An 18,698-nucleotide genomic window follows, 5' to 3' on the forward strand; every position below is an offset into this window, starting at 1 on the left:
CTCCTACAAATGGAAGGAACGGACGCCATGGTTGTCCAAAAATAAATCCTGAGCCCTGTGAGCCGCTCAGAGTGACAGCAAGATCGAGGCAGGACGCTGCACGGACAGGCCACTGGACCTTAGGTTTCACCACCTCAGGGTTCTAAAAGTAGGGGTCCCAGCACCACCTGGGGGTCCGTAGAGGATGTACTGGGGATACGGCAGTGGGGGCTCCACAAAATGAATTTCACATGATTTGAATTCTGTGGAAATAGTGGGTCTTGCAGCCCAGTATCATAGCAGGTTGTAATATAGTCACAAAATGCAATCTATTGCTTTCACAGGGACACGAATTGTCTGGGTTTTTTTGTGTGTGAAAATAATGCCAATGGAAGTCAATTAGGAGCCTTACTGGTGGTGGACACAAATTAAATGCATCCATGTGACTAAGCAACTGTAAGAGCAAGTGACGTACTTTAGAATATCCAAAAAGACCAGGCTTAGGGGGCGGGAGCTGGATGGGTCCAAAAAACACAGAAGTGAGTAGATGTGATTTAGGGTTATGATGGTGGTTAGGTGTTCTTCAAGGACTACCAAGAATATTTGAGTGGGTTCTAGGCATTCTTGGGGAGGTCTGAGGGTCCTTTTCAGAGGAACTTGATGGGATTTTAAGAGAATTTGAGTCCTATTTGAATGTCAGGCATCACTGATGTGATTCTAAAGAAATAACGCGGCTCTAAGTGCGTTCATGTCTATAGGATGGAAGGTCAGAGTTGGCTGTGTGAGGATTTAAATACTGTGCATTTAAAATATATCAGCATTTACATAAATTTGTAACAATACCACATAGTAAAAATAGCTAGTCTATTGAAGTAAAATCATACACATATTACCAGCAGTGGACCAATGTACTTGTATGTCTCGAGTGTTAAATGATGGACCCTTCAAGGTCCTGAAAGATTATATATAAATGTATTTTAAGCATGTACGACAATAATAATACACATCATTTATTATTAGACTTCGGTGGCTCTCCTCTTAGTTTTTATTTCTGTTGGGCCAATTTACTTTATTTATTTAATTGTTTTTGCATTTTCTTTGGCAGCATTTTAATCCTCACAAAACCAACTCTGTTATCAAACCATCGTCTTGATTACGTGAACTCGTTGAAATCTACCATCCATCCCTTTATAACGTTCAAGGGCCCTTTATGGGTTCTTCCGGAGGTTCTCAGTTTCTTTAAGGAGGTTTCAGGGGAGTTCTATCAACTAGAACCCATCCCGATTTGAAGTGAGTGACAATGACACCCAGGGATCCAAGGTCCAGAAGACAATCATGGGGCTGTTATGTTGTGGATCCAGGAGTCAACGAGAGAGTTCCAGGGCATCCTTAGGGACTGTTCACACATTGCGTCTGAAAACGAATGGCAGCCAGCCTTCATCCTTTTATCCGAGGGGCTTGGGAGGTATGCGCTCCAGTCATGCCTGCCGGTACTAAGCAACCAAAGCCTGGATGCTGCGATTGCGGCGACGATGATGAGGAAGTTCCTCACTGACTAAACCAAAGTCAAAACTAAGATAAATGGATTTCCAGCACCGTAAATCCTTCACAGTAGCTTTATTAGTTTGGCTGACCTTTAAACCGGATGTTGTGGCTGGAAAAGTGTGGAAGAAAGTCCTGTCGCACTGATTGTTTAATTCTTGTCACATGACCTGTGGTGCGTTTGCTGCATTCATAAAAAATGTGGAATTGTCATTGTGTGTCATGTGGAAGTGTCATTGAGCAAGACACTGAACCCCAAGCTGCTCCCCGGGAGCTTCATAGCAGCTCACTGCTCCAAAATGTTTCAGATGGGTTAAATGTAGAGTCAAGTTTGATGTAAACCTGAATGTTTATAACGACTGTAGTAAAGATTAACTTGTAGAAGTATTGCACCGATGTACCGAGGTGGTACCTGAATTCTTTGACGAATAGTCCTTTTGTTCTGGAGGTCCTCGTAGGGGGTTATGAGGTCTTTGAGATGGTCAGGTACTCCAACAGAATGTTTTAAGGATCCTTCATGGGGTTGCAAGGATCTTCGGGGGTTTCCTAATGGTCCTTTATGAGGCCATTGAATATCTCCTCTGCATACACAAGTATTTCTGGAGTCATTTTAGATGATTTATGAGGTTCAGGAGAGCTTTCATGAGGCCTTGTTTGATTTCCAGGTGTCCTCAAGAGGATTTTAGGAGTCTTTTTATGGTTTCTATCGGCAGGTCTGGAGCAGGTCATTCCTTAATGGGGCTCAAATTGTGTTTGAGGAGGTGTAAGGTTAAGTTTCCTTTCCTCCTGCAGTCTGGCAGAGTGCATGCAGTGCAGTGTACTACTGTTTCAGTGGTTTGTCTCTTGAGCGTAGACAGGTCAACTGTAAATCAGCAACAGCTCAATCAAACAGGAGTTCTTTGTCTATTTGTGTTTTGAAATTCCCAACATGGAGGAGCCCCAAGACTCTCTGCTCGTTATTCTGTCATTGCAGCACCCCCTGCAGGAAAATCACGGGGGTTCATTCAGGATCCCTGAGACGGTTCAAGACCGACACTGGAATCACAGATCCTGCTTGTAAATGAAGCCGAGGAGTTTGCTGAATGATTCGTGCTGCAGCTCGTTTAGACTTGCAGCTAAACTGAAAGACATTAGCAACCGATCAGACTGGTCCTCCATCAGGCAGGGGGTTGATTTCTGGAAGAATATCCTCTGCCGGAGTTCATTCCAATTAAATACAATCTTTAATGCGGCATTTGTAAGGACAAAAACTACCTAAACATAAACTACAAACATCCACTAGCAAATACCTCACATAATAACTAAAGGACACAGATACGTACTACGTTTATATGTTTGCTATTACAGATCACACTGTGTGGAACGTCAAGCTGTCAAACACGTACAGCACAAATTTATTATTAATTAAAAGTTTGATCTCATCGCATTGGAGCGTATGTCATAAAAAGTGAGGCTGATAGCAGGCGTGTGAACCGTTCTCAGTTGTTGTTTAATGTTTTTGCTTGTTGTTTGAAGACCTAGATGGAGTAAAACAGTCTGAAGTAGATCCAGTGATTTCTTGGGGGACGAGAGTGTCAAAGAAAACAAGTGGATCAGAGGGATCAACGTGATGTTTTTGCAGCTTGGATCGACAAATTCTTCCGCTTCTCACCTCCTCTGACTGTACATTATGTGCATGCGTCCCAGAGTTCTTCAAGAGGTTCAGGATCACCACCTGCCTCGCTCCCCTGACGTCGTGCTCTCGGTCCCCACTTGAATTTTGCTTGCCTTAAAATGCAGCCGCCCCAGAATAGCAACCTAGAGGGGCATCTTGGCTGCCCCCCCACCTTCTCCAAACTTGAGCCTCCCACCTTAGCATTCGACCCTTCCATCTCCTTATTGAGTGCCTGCGGTGGGAGGAGGGGGCACTGAATGTCGCAGACCCTGCCTGGCCTCGCCTCCGGGACGTCTCTCCGGCCAATGGGGAGGCCGAGCGGATCGTGTGTCACTATAACAGAAGGACATAATCAGCGCGGTAAGTTTGCAGAACCTTACAGCCAGTCTCGGCCAGCAGCGGGGAGCTCACTTCATTCAGCTTTTCAGAGGTAAGACAGTGAGTGAGTGAGTGAGTGTGTGTGGCAGAAGAAGGAAGCTCAAGTGCAATGTTCCCCCAGCAAGAAAAATGTCCACCCAATCTGAGGACAGCTGAGTCCACATGTCTTAAAATCAATGCCACGACTAGAAGAGGCTGAGGGTCGGGGGGGGGGAGATGGGAACAGGCCTCCCTCTGAAGCCCAGAGAGAGTTTGATGCTTCTGCGTTTGAGCTCGGCGGCAATTTTATCGAATTTGGTGTTCGATTGCAGAAAAGGGCACCTGAGAAGCTGTTTTTTTTGACACCTTGTAGTATTTTTGTATCTCCAAAATGAGATTTTTTTTATAATTTTTGGGGGGTTTTTAAACTTACCGTTAAAATGTAAAAAAAATCATCGGGTTTAAAAAGTTCTGACATTCTTGATGGACTTCCGCTGTTCTCTTTTTGGGCTTTTGTTGTTTCCGTGGCGGTTTTGGTCCGAGTCCAGCGACTCCAGGCGGAGGTTCATACCTGAAGGATTTACAGATGGCTTAAAGCCTTTGAAGCAGCTTTCCGCTTCAGGAGACAGAAGACGATACTAATGAGTTATGCAACTTCATCCGGCGGTGAATGGTGTTGTTATTCCTGACATTTAAATTCAGGAGGCTGGGGGGGTCACTTTGTTTTGCTTTGCTGGCTGATACGTTTGATATTGTTGCTGATGTCCGCTGATGAAGCTGTAAATTGGGCGTGGCATGCGTACATTTAGGCCGCACGTAGCCTGAGGATAAACACTTTAACATCTTGAACAGGAGCCAAAAAACCTTTTTACCCTCCCCGACTTCCAATATTACACCATGGTGTAAAGACAAATTTGGAATTTACGAGTTCCAAAGAGCAAATAGGAGGAAGCCTTTAGCATTAGCCCTTTAACCTTCACGGTGGCCTTTCAGGGTTTATTTTAATTCCCGAGCAAAAGTGGCCTCAGTCAGCAGGGAGCCGCGGTGGGAAGATGATTGAAGGAACCATGTGAGCGCGAGAAGGCCAGATAAGGAGATGAAGGTGGAATTATGGGTAGAGGGGTCCAGGGGAAGGAACCCAATCTTTCAGGTTCCCCCCCTCTGAAACCGGATCTGGGAAACTGCGCAGCTGTCAGTTGGAAATAGTTGCGATGTTGGGACGGCATTTATGGTGGCCTCACGCTAATTTGACTAAAGGGGCGACTAATCTGACATCTAATCGCTCGATTGATTAAATTACGGAGACATTGGGGTCGTGTGTGTTTATCATTGGTCAGATCCAGTCTGGACTGTAACAGCTGAGAGTGACAGACGGGATCAGAATTTGCCAGAAGAGCGATTCTAAAGATAAAAAAGTCTGTAACACCTTCGATGCAGAGTGATGGGATGCCAACGTTTACCCCCCCCCCCCCATTTTAACATTAAACTCCTCCATCAGCAGTTGTAAACGGACCGTTGGCATAAATCTAAGTTTGGCTCCCTTCTCACTTATCGTCAAAGAAGCAGATTCATGACTGAGGATCGAATTTCAGCCTAAAGTTTTACTGCTAATAATAAACCGATTTTTGGGGATTTGACAAATTTGGAAATGTTTTTCCAAATACAACATCCTCCAAATGATGACAATGAAAAACATGTCGGGATTTAATACAGATCTTATTTTTTGTGGTAGGGGGTTAAAGCATGTGAGGGCGGCAGGGTGGGGGGGTCGGCAGCAGATATTTAAGACATCTGCAACTTAATCCCGAGCTATAAATAAACAGCAGGGCTGCTCGCTCGCTCCTTGCAGACAGACTTTGAGTCTCCTTCTCTTCTCTTCTTTTTTTGCCTCCAGGTTGCAAAGTCCACTGTCACCATGTCTGACACTGAGGAAGTGTAAGTCCTTTCACATTTACCTCCACACATCTTCACCTCCTCGCTTTGTCAACTCAAGGCCCACAGAGATATATTTCAAAGCTCTGGGGACCTTGAGTCAAACTACTGTGCACATTCTCAAGCATGAACTTTCTATTGTTTTGAATATTAATCAGAATTTCTTTGCCCCTCTTTCTTGCAGTGAGGTCGAGGGTAAGTCGCACCATCATTCCCTCTGTTTTAAAAATAAATAGATAAATAAAATCCCCCACAAATTAGCTTTTCAGGTACAGTCCGGAGTTCCATGCTAAATGAATCTGTGCATAACTGATTTTACATTCCCTGTAGAGAAGTATTTGCACTGGACAAATCCGTATGTTCACAGGTTTGGCTTGACTCCCTCCAGATTCAAGTTGTGCAATAATGCTCTCTCCTTTTTTTAAAGCAAATCTGCTGAGATATAGTATCGTCCCCCGCTGTTGCATGGTTGCAGGCACCAATGCTGGCCATCAGGACAGTGTCTAAATTTAAATGAAATAATAAATAAAACTGCACTGCCCTGTTTGGACAACAAGTCCTGCAGCTCTGCATGACAATCCTGCAACAGCACAGTCCTCCTGAGCTGACCAGCATCTCAGACTGAAAGGGACACTGGTGACAAAGACATTAAAAAGACACTTTTGAGGTCCCGTCTGTCCGCTCTGATCAGCCCAGGAGGACGGTGTTGTGTTTGCTTAGCATGGATCCCCAGTGTACCCACATTTTTGAATCTATATTCTGTCAAAAACGGGTACAAACCTGGGATCTTTTGATGAATGTTCTTCTGCTCCTTTCTTTCTCGGACGGACGTGAAGAATACGATGGTAAGACGTAAAATCTAATGTCACTGATACTAATTTGTCGGTCGGTTTTTTGTTCCGTAAAAACGTGTTTTTTTTTTCGTAGCCTACTTCCCACATGAACCTTAATGTGGCATGCTGGTTAACACTAACTGAGATACATTTTTAAAAGGACGCAGGGAAGTCGTTTCCATCAGGGTAGATTTTGTCTCTTTTTTTGTCTTCAACCACGCCGACTTGTCTTCAGGAATCAGTCCCATCTCATCCATCAATGACTGACCTTTTCCCTCCTGTAACTGCTTGCTGTCTCACATGCTTTAGCGCCATCCGGTGGCAGTTTCCCCCCCAAACTGCCACTCCATGAACCTCTTTTTCATCTACTCACCCCCCCCCCCCCCCTCCCGAACCACCTCTCTCCCTGTTTCCCCCTTTTCTCCACTTGCTTCCATTAACCATCTCACCGCCCTTCCTCTCCCCTGGTGACTCGCTGCATGTTGTGTAGCTGTACAAGAGGAGGTAGTAGAGGAAGTAGAGGTGGCTCCTGAGGCGGCCCCTGAGCCAGAGCCAGAGCCAGAACCAGAGCCAGAGCCAGAACCAGTGGTAGAACCAGAGCCAGAACCAGAACCAGAGCCTGAGTATGAAGGTATGTGGTATGGAAAGGGGGGAAGGGGGTATTCTATCATCCTTTCCCAGGCGACAGGTGTGCTCCGAAGGCTGCAGCCAGCCAGACAGACCCCACTAATCCTGACACCGCACACATGCTCATCATGTCTGCTAATGCTAACTCTACCTTCCTTTCATCTCTTGACAAATTCAAAGACGCCCCGTTTAGGCAATGCTCAAATAGGGGCAGGATTTGTAATGTGAATACGTCTTATATCGATACAAACATGTATTGAGATGATCATACCCAAAGCATTTTACAGTTACTCTATGACTAATATTTGAAAGTCCATATTTTTTGCACTAAAGTTCATGTTTTAGGCTGATATAAAGAGCCAAAGTCCTGCACCACTATATACGTTAGCGTATGTACCTTTAGCTTTTGTCCCGCTAGCTCTTATTCCACTAGCTTTTGTCCAATTAGCTATTGTTCCATTAGGCTTTTTCCCGTTAGCTTTTAAACTATTAGCTTTTGTTCCGTTAGCTTATTTTCCATTAGCTTTTGTTCAATTAGTTTTTGTTCTGTTAGCTTTTAAACTATTAGCTTATGTCCTGTTTTACGAGTCCTGTAAATATATCAAAAGAAATCCAGGCTGCTAGTAAATTAACAACTTAGCCTAGCATACCGCATGCTAACATGTTGGCATTCGTAGTGGACAAAGATATCGACTGCAAACACAGAGAATATTTGAGGGTTTAAATTCTTAAAAAGGACTAATGTTGGCCTCTTGTATCAGTATAATCCCACTTCTACTACTGTTCCACATGTACTCTAAGTACTTTTATTTAGCGTACATGGTTGCTTTCTCATTATTTGACTTCTAACGAAGTTTAACATCAGATTAAAGACACACGTTGTCTTGAGCAGCTTCTCTTGAGATGGTGTCTCAGATTTCATTCTTTTATAAATTTTCCACTGTCGCACCATCTGATATTAAGCTCACATGCTGGGGGAAAGTCGGTGTTGTTTTGTTGAAAAATTGCATTGAAAAAGAAAACGTGTTTGATTTAATGCCACAAAATGTTTGGTTTAATGCCAAACTCTTGACACCTATAAGGTGTAATTTGCTGCCATGTTCAAAACTGTCACTGCATCCTACATGTCTACCCTGACTTTCCAGCTTTAGTTTGACATTTCTGAAGTTGCACGTGAATTCAGGTGATTGTTAAAGGAATCCTACTTGTTGAGCTGTTTGAAGGTGAAACTGTGGCTTCAAAATAATATTTTTAATATTTCTTTGGTAAATTCTCAAATATTGGCCTTTTATTTACCTAAAACTGACCTTTATCAGTCTTATATTACAGGCTTTTACTTAAAAACTTCTATATTTTATACATATATTTTTACACCTTTTAGCTTCCCTATATTTCCCAGTTGCTTCCAGTTTTTATTTCTAATCTCTGTTAAACTACCGTTAAATTATAAGCAACTTCCAAAGCTTTAAAAGCCTTTATCTGTTCGTGCTGACCTCTTAATATCGGTTATTATTTGAGAATTTACAGTTGTTTCATTTTGTAGTTCCTCTGTTAAACTGATGTGCTGCTCTCAGGGCTCTTGTTAATGCGTTTTGTCTATTCTGCTCTTTCGTTTTGGATGATTGCTGCATGCAGAGACCTTGGAAGAGGAAGGTATGTTGATTTGGAAAAACTAAAATTCTGACGAATCTGTAATCATTCATTCTGGTTTTGGGAGGACCACGGTGTCTGACGTCTGTACCTCGGGGGAACGCCTGCTGTTCACAAAAATGTCTGTCAAAAAATCCAGGAGCGCTGCCCAATTGGCACTGAGAGTTTGAAATTCTGAACAAAAAAAACTAAAAACACAATTTTAAAAACCTTATGGAACAAGTTTTCAGATTAAAGCTGCTAGTGGAGAAAAAGGGTGAAAGAATACGAGATGCTAACACGTGCTTTACTGCGCAGCGACCCCAGCGTTAAACTCTTTGCTATGCCACTCGTCTTCTGCATGGCATGGAGCGCCAGAATCTGGGTGTAGAGACGAGAATGAACCGGAGGGGAGGGGGGGACTTTGTGTTGCTTGTGTAAAATGGTTTTGGGGTCAAGCCAAATAAAAACATGACACATATCGTACGGTACATAAATGTCACAGTTTATTTAGACAACTGAGGCTCTTTTTTTTTAAAGACAAGTGATGCTCTTTTTTTGTAATAATTCCACGTTGTGTTTCTGTAACGTCACTCACAGCAACATGCTTCTTTGATATCCACAAACCTTCTGTTAATTGTTTGCTCCTCTTACAGTGTTCACCTGTTGTTCTAACCCTAATTTAAACACTGAGGCTGTTTTTTAATCTTAATTCTTTTTAAACATGCAGTTTAATCCATGTACTGCTGAGAGAAAGTGAAATAATCGGCTTTGTTTCTAACCCCATGACATGTACTTGTCCCCTCTTCGTTTCCTAACCCTGCAGAGGAGAAGCCAAAGTTCAAGTAAGTTTCCTTCTCGTGCACTTCAACATGATTTCTGCAGTCATTTCCACCCGAGACGTTTGGCTGAAAAAAAAGAAGCAATAAAACAATATTAAAATCAGTGCACTCAAGGTGAGAACTCTGCCTCCTTTAGGCCCAGCGCTCCTAAAATCCCCGATGGTGAGAAAGTGGACTTTGATGTAAGTGGACCTGAATTGACGGATTGAAGTGTTTCTGTCCGACGTTTGACGTGTTTTTGGCTGAAGGTTTGTTTTCTGCACTTCTGACCTGCAGGACATCCAGAAGAAACGTCAGAACAAGGATCTGATGGAGCTGCAGGGTCTGATCGATGCTCACTTCGAGGGCAGGAAGAAGGAGGAGGAGGAGCTGATCGGCCTCAAGGACAGGATTGTGAGTGTTCAGCAAGAGCCTTTTTAAACCCCACTAATGATGAAGTCTGCTCTCCTGACAATGACGTCCTCATACAAAACAATGGTCAGTCATGTTTGGAGGGGATCGTATTTCAGCCCAGCATCATGGCAGCTGGTGAAATAGTCACAAAAACAGTCTATTAGTTTCATGTGCACGGTTCTGTTGACTAAACCGAACTGTTGGTTATTTTAAGGCCAACCATTATGTTTTTTCCTTGAGCTAACAAAGTGGTTTTGTTGCCTTAAATTAACTTTCGGGACGCAAAAACTGACAATTTGGGTCCCTGAACAGGAAACCACGACATGGGTTTTTCACATGGGACAGTGTCCCATGTGAAAAACAAGAGTTACCGTTGACTCATTTTAATTCACTTCTGTAACTTGAATAATGTAACAGAAACGTCCTTATTTTAGGGCGAGTGCCGTGATGTTTTACCTGCAAACAATAGAACTAAATTAAACAATATTTACATATGTTGTTTGCAGGAGAAGCGTCGTGCTGAGAGAGCCGAGCAGCAGAGAGTCCGGTCTGAGAAGGACAAGGAGCGCCAGGCCAAACGTGAGGTTCGTGGTTTTATCTTCTTCTTCTTCAACCCTTAAGCCCTTAAACCCTCAGGGGGGGGGGCCGGGATCTGTCTGTTCTGAGGTCATCAAAAATGTTATTTGCACATGTATAACTAAAATAATAGTAACACACCCACTGGATAGTTTAAATAAATGTCTGTCTACTTCACGTTTCTTTGATAAGCAGAGGGGGCTTCAAGGGTCTAAATAATGTTTAAATAATAATATTCGTGGTCTCATGGAGGCTGAGTGAACGGTGGAGTCGGACTCGGAGGTCTCACTCTGACTCGTTTTCATTTTTCTTTTCTTCTTTGGTGTGAACCAGGAGGAGAGGCGGATCAGGGAGGAGAAAGACCTGCAGAAGAAGTCAGATGAAGACGCAAAGAAGAAGTCGGCTCTGTCCAGCTTGGGCTCCAACTACAGCAGCCACCTGCAGAAAGTCAGTACACAGTAGTACCGCCTGCTAGTACAAGTAGCTTATCTGCATAGCAGTGGTGCACAGTCACTAAGGTCCTCGAGTATCTTGATCTTAGGTACGGAAGCTCGAAATGGTTCAATGATTTAAAAATGATTTTTTTTTTTAAAGGTTTTAATTTGCCATTATGTTATTGTTATATGGTCATCTTTGCTATCTAACAAAGCTTGTTTCCTCGAGTTGAATCATGTCCCTTTAGGGCTTCCGTACTTATGTTACTTTACACTTTGATTCCACTATTTCAGAGGTAAATATTGTACTTTTTACTGCTTTTATCTGACAGCTTTAGTTCCTTTTCAGATTAGGATGTTGAAAAGCTATACTCACAGATAAAACTAGCTTAATCTCAGTCAGCTGCATATTTACAATAGTATAACTTGTAAAAATGACAATGTATAATCAGTAGTTTTACTTTAAATACACTCATAATACTTACATACTTATTTCAATAAGTAGGAATTCCATCTTTGAATACTCCATTGCAAGCAAAAGTCCTGAATTGAAGTATTATCAACTAAATGTACGTTAAGTATTAAAAGTGAAAGTACTCATTGTGCCGAAAAAGCTAATTTATTATGTAGACATTACTCTTCAGCTTTTATCATGTAGTAGTTCGTCAATGTGGAGCCAATTTGAGATACTTTGTATACTACAAATACTGCATATATGTAAAAAGTAACTAAAAGTGTCAAATGAATGTAGTGAAGTATAAAGTACTGAGTTAGATTCAGTGCTTTTCCTTAGAGATGAAAGTACTGCTGTTAACCTGTGAACAACCTGAACAGGCTGACCAGAAGAGAGGAGGAAAGAAAGAGACTGAGAGAGAGAAGAAGAAGAAGATCCTGGCCTCCAGACGCAAGCAGCTCAACATCGACCACCTGAACGAAGACAAGCTGAAGTACGACTCAAAACTCAGTATTCACGTTTTCAGAGCATCACAGGGCGATGAAACAAACTCTCTGCACTTAAAAGAGTTATTTTTATTCATCTTCCGTGCGTGTGTTCTTGTGTTTCCTGCAGGGATAAGATCACCGAACTGCACGAATGGATGACCCAGCTGGAGTCTGAGAAGTTCGACCACATGGAAAGACTGAAGAGGCAGAAATACGAGGTGAGACCCCCCCCCCCCTGCTGGGGTAATAATATTTAATACGTTTATTGTTCGTGCTGGAGCTTCTCAACCTGATGTCAAGGTCCCTCTATGGGTCACTGGATGGGAACAAGGGGGACGTTTCAATGCGTCATAAATTGTTTGTTTTATTTAATTTATTTAACATATTTGTTGTTAAAATCTACAATATGAAAAACAAAATCAATTATTGGGGCTAAAAGCAGAATTATTGGTTGGAAGAGGTTGAGAAACTCTTTTAATATCAACATTGCTAAAAGGCAGTTTTTTTTGTCTTTTACTTTTAACTTCCCCGTTACAGATACTTAGTGACACAAAAAGTATCGTTATAACGTGAAGACGGGAGCTTATTAAAGAGTTCATCCTGCAAATGATACATTACAATTTAAGTTTCGATACTTTAATATCTTTACTTTCTTAAGAATATCTTTATTGCAGGTAATTGTTGAATGCAGTCTATGTTACTACAGCAATCTTCCATTTTCTTAAAGGAACTATTTTAAAACGGCGCTAAAGAACGTACAATTAAAATTATTTACTTTAAAAATGTCCTTTTTGTCATTTTGTATTGACTTGCTAGACTGGATATTTAGATTCCTTATTTATAGTTGTTGTTCTTGTGGTTGAGAGTTGTAGCGGTTAATTAAGTTGAGTATTTGAAACCTTTGGCTTCTTTTGCTAAAACAAAAAGGTATATATCTTCTAAAATATGGAAGAAAAGTTTTGCTTTGTCAGGTATCGTATCATTACTCAGCCTTCAATGCACTTAATCAACATATTCCTCCCCAGATTTGTCCTCGGTATGTACTCTGATCTACACATTTAAAACCCACGAATCCACACTTTGCTCAGACTGTAGCAGCTCTTTGTTGTTGTTGTTGTTGTTGTTGTTGTTGTTGTTGTTGTTGTTGTTGATGATGACGGTGAGCATCCAGCCGAGCGAAACCTCCGGGTTTGAACCCTCGATATGCCCTTTGATTCCCTGCAGGTTACAACCCTGCGTAAGAGAGTGGAGGAGCTCAGTAAATTGTAAGTAGAGCTGAGCAGCAGGGAGGTTTTAAAGGCTCGCTGCATGTTAGCATGAAGGGTCATGAAGAACCACAGCGCCCCCCGCTGGCCGAGAGAGGACACGACATACCACCAGGAGGGAAAAAAGACTGATAGAGGGAACTGAAGAGTTTGTTTTCCAAAACCTGAACATCCGCTATGGAAAAAGATAATCAGACGGTTAAATTCCCTTTATCTTGTTTATTTTAAAGAAAGCATCAAAACTTTAGTTTCACTTTGCTTTAAGTAAACAAAACCACCCATGAGTCAGTCTCCAAATGTTCTTAATGCTTAACAAAAAAAAGTACTTTAGTTAAAACGTAAGGAAACTCTTTGCTTAGATTCACATATTTTAATGCGTATTTTAGAAGTATTGCATTAGAAAAGCTACATGCGAGTGTATTCGCTCCAAACCAGTTGATTGAAACGCGTCTAATTTGCATTTCTTATTTGCGGCATTTCAAAAAGTTGATTAACTTTCCATATAAATTCTCGCATTAATAGGAGGGCATTTATCTTTTATGTAACTACAGGAATTTGTTGTCAAAATTAGATATGAAGACGTTCTTCTCCCTATAATGTAAAAGATATTTTTATGAGACAAAAAATTGAGAATTGAGGACACATCTGAGCTTCCGTACCTAATTTACACAAACTTGAATTGAATGAATGTAAAGACTATGAAGGAAATTGTTCTATGAAACAGTTAAGTTACCTTCCATCCTTTCCAAAGGTCTATTTATATGTATTTTCTTTACTGTCATTTAATTATCAATGTCAATTTGGAATCAAACTCTTCAGTTAAAAGCAGATTAATGATCTAAAGTGGGCGTAAATATGGTATTGAGCTCGTCCACATTCTGCCCTGGTCTGGATGTTTAGCATCACAGAGCTTTGGGTTCAGGTGTGTGAGCGAGCGGTCCAACAGGTAAGTTGGACTTTCAGAGGTTTCAGAGCCGAGCTGAAGCCGAGTCTCTCTGAAATGTCCACATTTCTTCTTTTTGTCGGGGAAACCACGACGGGCGTTTCAATGCAACAATGATCAGACGGTTTATAATCGACAATAGTTTGATCAGGAAGTTATGTAAGTCCCAGATTTGAGCATTGATAGCATTCAGTGCTCTTTCGGGACATTCTACAATTACAAATCACATAAACGTGAACACAAAGGAAACACTGATCACATGCATTGGCCCCCATCTTGGTTTCCCATGATGCTTCAGCCCATGGTGCCGGTTGGAGGAGAGCAGAGGGAAGTCCTTTTCCTTGGAGGTAAATGCGTTAAAGCTGCTGCTGTGTCGTTTTTCAGGTGCTCTCATACAGGAACCGCATTGATGAGTTACAGAAGCAGTAAGTACCGGCATTGCCGGATTTTCCTGACACCCGGTGGGCTAATCCTCAAAAACTTACCTCCCACCTGTCTGCGTGAACCTTCCCTTAGCCGGACATAAGTGTCATGACCTTTCATGGCAGTTTATGGCAGAAACATTCCCTTATTAGACACTGTTTATGTGTTTTATCTGATGTTTAAACTGGATATTGGAAAGGCAGATGTTTGCATGTTCGAGAAGATTTGTAGCTTCAGTCTATAAAACTGTTTTGTTCAGTTAAGTTTCAACATGATAGCCCAAAATCTGAACTCAGAGGTCATGTTGTCATGTCACGCTTGTCTCCACTACTGTGATGACGTTAGCTATTTAGGAATATTATATTTCTGCAGCACGTTGAATATTAAGTCATTAAATTAACAGGCTAATAAGCTGCAGTTTAATAGTTTAGCAGGCTAGCTGATCAGCTAATATAGCCGACTAATATATAATATATGATTGATAATTACTTACTAGCTAACGTATAAAATCTAGCATAAATAAACTGAATTGTTACAGTTTATTAAAGGATTTCTAAAAGTCAAAAGGTAAAACAAACATGTTACTTATGTCATTTCAAAATTGTAGAAGTCTAGCTCACCAACTTATATAGCGGAAGCCTAATATGGCCAAGTACGCTAACTAGCTAACGTAGAAAACGTATGTTAAAAGTTAAAAATAAACATTTTACTTTTGCCATTTTGAACATTCAGCAGGCTAGCTGACCAGCTAATATAGCTGAAGGCTAGTATGGCTAGCTTGATAATGGAAAGTCAGCTAGGCTAACTAGCTAATGTAGAAAACTTAGAAAGTATAACTGAACTGAATTGTTTAAAACTAATAGTAGGGTTTCATAATGTTGACCTCAGTTTGATTTTACTCTCCTGAAATTAAACATTTGTTGACTAAAATGCTAATCTTGTTTGTACGTCTTCAGGGAGACACTGTTGAGTTCATGTTGTAGAAAAGACAAATTGTGGAATTTCATGCAAATGGTTTGCTAAATCGACTGAAGATTAATATATATATATATATATATATATATATATATATATATTATTAATTGGTTAGCTTGATTTAGCAATCTGTGTGCATATTTTTACATTTTCTTTTCCTGAGATACGTAATGTCCTAAACATATTAGGTGTCATATATCTTTTGTTTCCATTGGTAACTGTTAACATCCTGGTATCATCCAGTGTCGGTTATGTGGGGAGTGTTCCCTGGCATTCTCTGAAACATTATGGATAAACCTCTCAACAAATATTGGTCAATAAAATGTAGATAGTGGAAACTCTTTGAGACTGAAAAATAAATCAAACAATGACAAAATAAATCGTTTTTAAGTGCAATTATGACCCAAAATGGTGCATCCTTTTTTCAGTGTAAATGTCAGGGCGCTCCTCTTCATACTGACGCCTTTACTTCTATGTGTGTGAGAGACATTACGACAGTAACTGTAAAGGTAATCACAGTAAGTTAGTGTTGGACTGTGGGACTCGGTCATGATGCATTGAATGTGCAGGTAAGTGTTGCACGAGTTTGTTTATTTTTTTTCTGCCTGAACCACAGAGACGTCACCACAGAGACGTCTGACTGTACTGTCGTAGACTGGAAATGTTGCCATTTCTTTGCCATTTTGCATGTGGTTTTAAAGTCATTTTGGAAAAAGGCACGCATGTAAAAATGACATCGTTTTAGTCCTTGAGTACTAAAATAGTACTATTTCGTGATCTAGACAGTTTATTTTTTAATAATAGCAGTTTAAAACACGGGAGCACCTGGCAAACTGTATTTTGTTCCATTAAGTGAAACGTACTTTCCTCGTTCATTTACTTTTTAAATTGACTGTAGCAGGTAAATGTTAACCGCACGGGAAGGAGTCATTAGCTACGTTAGCTACCCACGATCGGATAAATATACAAACAAAACCTGTTACATGCAAACAAGACAGAAAACTGAAGAATTAAAACTCATCATATCGAGCTGACGGAATATACTGTATGTGAACAAGAGGGAGAGCGAGCGTTGTAGCTGCTTTCTGTGTCCGTTAGCATCCCGTTAGCATTCGTTAGCAGTGTCGGACATAGTTTATCTGTTTCCTGATCCGCACTTTAGACCTTGAGATGTTTTACAAATTTGTTAAACGCACGCCAGATTTCTGACATTTTCCTGTTTTTTTTCGTATTACAGCAGCAAGAAGGGAGCCGCCCGCCGCAGAAAGTAGACCGTCTCAGAAAGGCAACTGCGATCGTGTCGGACACACGCCTGATGAAACAACGCACACGGCGGCGACGAAGATCGTAGCTCAGAAGAAGAAGAAGAAGCCAGTCACGCTGAGGTGGACTTCAACCCACGTCCTGACACATGCAACCAGGAGCCTTTAGCTGCTGTTCAATAGGAATTAAAACAAAAAAAAGAAAAACTTGATTCGCCATCACGCTTCCTCGCCCTCAGCTGTTTGGTTCTCAGAATTTTTGTAAATAAAGTGTGACACTTCAAGCCATGTCTGTAGAGCTGTTGTCATTCAGAAATCAATAAAGTTCAGTATTTTTCAGACAGTCGTTTGTTCAACACTGTTTTCTGACTGCAGAGTTGAATCGAACTTCGTCAGCAGGATTTCTGGAGGCTCTGCATTTAAATAACTAGCGCAAAGTCTCAAACGTCTTTATTTTACCCAAATGCTCTTAGCAGTAGAAGTAAAGAATAATGTTTTTAGGGTTTTATATTATTGTTTTTAGTATTAAAACGTACAAATGCTGCAAAAGATATATATTTTAAAAGAAAGAAACTCTACAGAGACAGATTCATCAGATGTTGGTCATAAAACTCACTTCATGGACTGATTAATGAGATTTCATCATTATTCTTTTACTATTTCTATTTTTTAGAGGCTTGAATCCAATAATTGTCACTCTCGTTACTCACCAGCTGATTGAGACAACAGCAAACAGGTGTGTGATTGTGTGATTGCTGACTGCTCAGCTGTGTTCAGGTGAGTCTATAAAGCTCAGCAGAGTTCAGAGCGACAGAAACCTCTGAACGTTGAGCTCATTTTCACGTCCGTTTGGTTGCTGCGATGATTTTAGTTGGGAAGTGATTTGAGAAAGAGTGAGACAATTTAAAGAAGGTTTTTAAAATCAAGAATCAACCTTGGCTTGTTGTTATTGTTCAGTTTTGATGCAACCAACACGTTTCACTGAGCTGAATGAGCGACATCTCTATTTCTACAGCCGACGGCTGCAACCCTCCAACATCACAGCTCCACGGAGCATGTGTCGTACCCAATAGTTCAAGTGTTCAAGTCTTCTTTCAATAGGCCAATACCAACCAGGAAGAGACTCCTAATGACCACAAAGACACATAAAACAACTACAAAGAGACACAAAGACACAACCAACGAGAGATGCAGAACAGCTTCAAAGTGATGCAGAGAGACTCTGTGACTAAAGGAGCACAATGGCCACAAAGAGACACAAAATGACCTCAAAGCTTCAAAGAGTCGATACTCAAAACAACTAAGAAAAAGGGCTGAATATCCACAAAGAAACATAAAACGACTACAAAATGATCAAAGAGAAACATAAGAACTACGAAGAGACACAAAGACGACAGATCAACTAAAAAGATGCAAAACGGCTTCAAAGTGACACAAATAGACTCGTGGCTGTGAAAAAGGGAAGAATAGCCACAGAGACACAAAATGACTACAAAGAGTCTTAAAGCAACTACAAAGAAACAAAATGATTACAATTGGACACAAATTGTCAGACCTCATAGCTCAAGACCGTGTCCCAGCCTTCATTCAACAGCACCAACTACGTAGAGACTTAAAACAACTACAAAATGCTACAAAGCAACTACAAAGAGACTCAGAATTACCAAAAAAAAACATAAAACAACTACGAAGAAAAAGAGCAAAATAGCTTCAAAGAGAAACAAAATGACAAAGAGACTGAAGATGACACAGAAACACAAAACAGCTCAGAAGACTCAAATCAGCAACTGAAAGAGACGAAACAGCCGTTTGTGTTCCATCGTGGTTCAACAGAACATCTTCACTTTCATATATTCCTCCAGTGTGAAACATTATTTTGTTTGTTTTGCAATATTTCAATATTTTCTGAATTCCTGGTGTTTCCAAACTAAAACATGTTGAAAACAGAAGCTGTGTCGACTCACTGGGATACTTAAACATCATTAGTGTTATTAACACCTCAGCTTTTATTGTGACGGGGAAAAGTGTCTCCTGTGAAAAAAGGGTTTATTCTGAAGGGTTTAACACCGTCTTAAAAAACATTACCTCAT

General features: G+C 40.9%; 1 protein-coding gene across 6 annotated transcripts; it reads left to right on the forward strand.

Moving 5' to 3' along the window:
* Positions 1-3,523: 3,523 nt before the first annotated feature.
* Positions 3,524-16,951, forward strand: tnnt3a (troponin T type 3a (skeletal, fast)). Of its 6 annotated transcripts, XM_031878547.1 has the most exons (15): positions 3,524-3,605; positions 5,427-5,467; positions 5,649-5,659; positions 6,301-6,309; positions 6,788-6,928; positions 8,560-8,577; positions 9,380-9,398; positions 9,532-9,577; positions 9,672-9,788; positions 10,295-10,372; positions 10,698-10,811; positions 11,633-11,745; positions 11,868-11,958; positions 12,965-13,005; positions 16,584-16,951. In XM_031878547.1, the coding sequence occupies exons 2-15, from the start codon at positions 5,448-5,450 to the stop codon at positions 16,615-16,617; spliced, it is 852 nt and encodes a 283-aa protein (XP_031734407.1). In that variant the 5' UTR covers positions 3,524-3,605; positions 5,427-5,447; the 3' UTR covers positions 16,618-16,951. The 6 variants fall into 6 exon arrangements, with proteins under 6 accessions (XP_031734407.1, XP_031734409.1, XP_031734408.1 ...); XM_031878549.1 differs by lacking the exon at positions 6,788-6,928; XM_031878548.1 differs by lacking the exon at positions 6,301-6,309.
* Positions 16,952-18,698: the final 1,747 nt, after the last annotated feature.

The sequence above is a fragment of the Anarrhichthys ocellatus genome, unplaced genomic scaffold (assembly GCF_004355925.1).
Source record: "Anarrhichthys ocellatus isolate YVR2014 unplaced genomic scaffold, GSC_Weel_1.0 scaffold186, whole genome shotgun sequence".
Classification (NCBI taxonomy): domain Eukaryota; kingdom Metazoa; phylum Chordata; class Actinopteri; order Perciformes; family Anarhichadidae; genus Anarrhichthys; species Anarrhichthys ocellatus.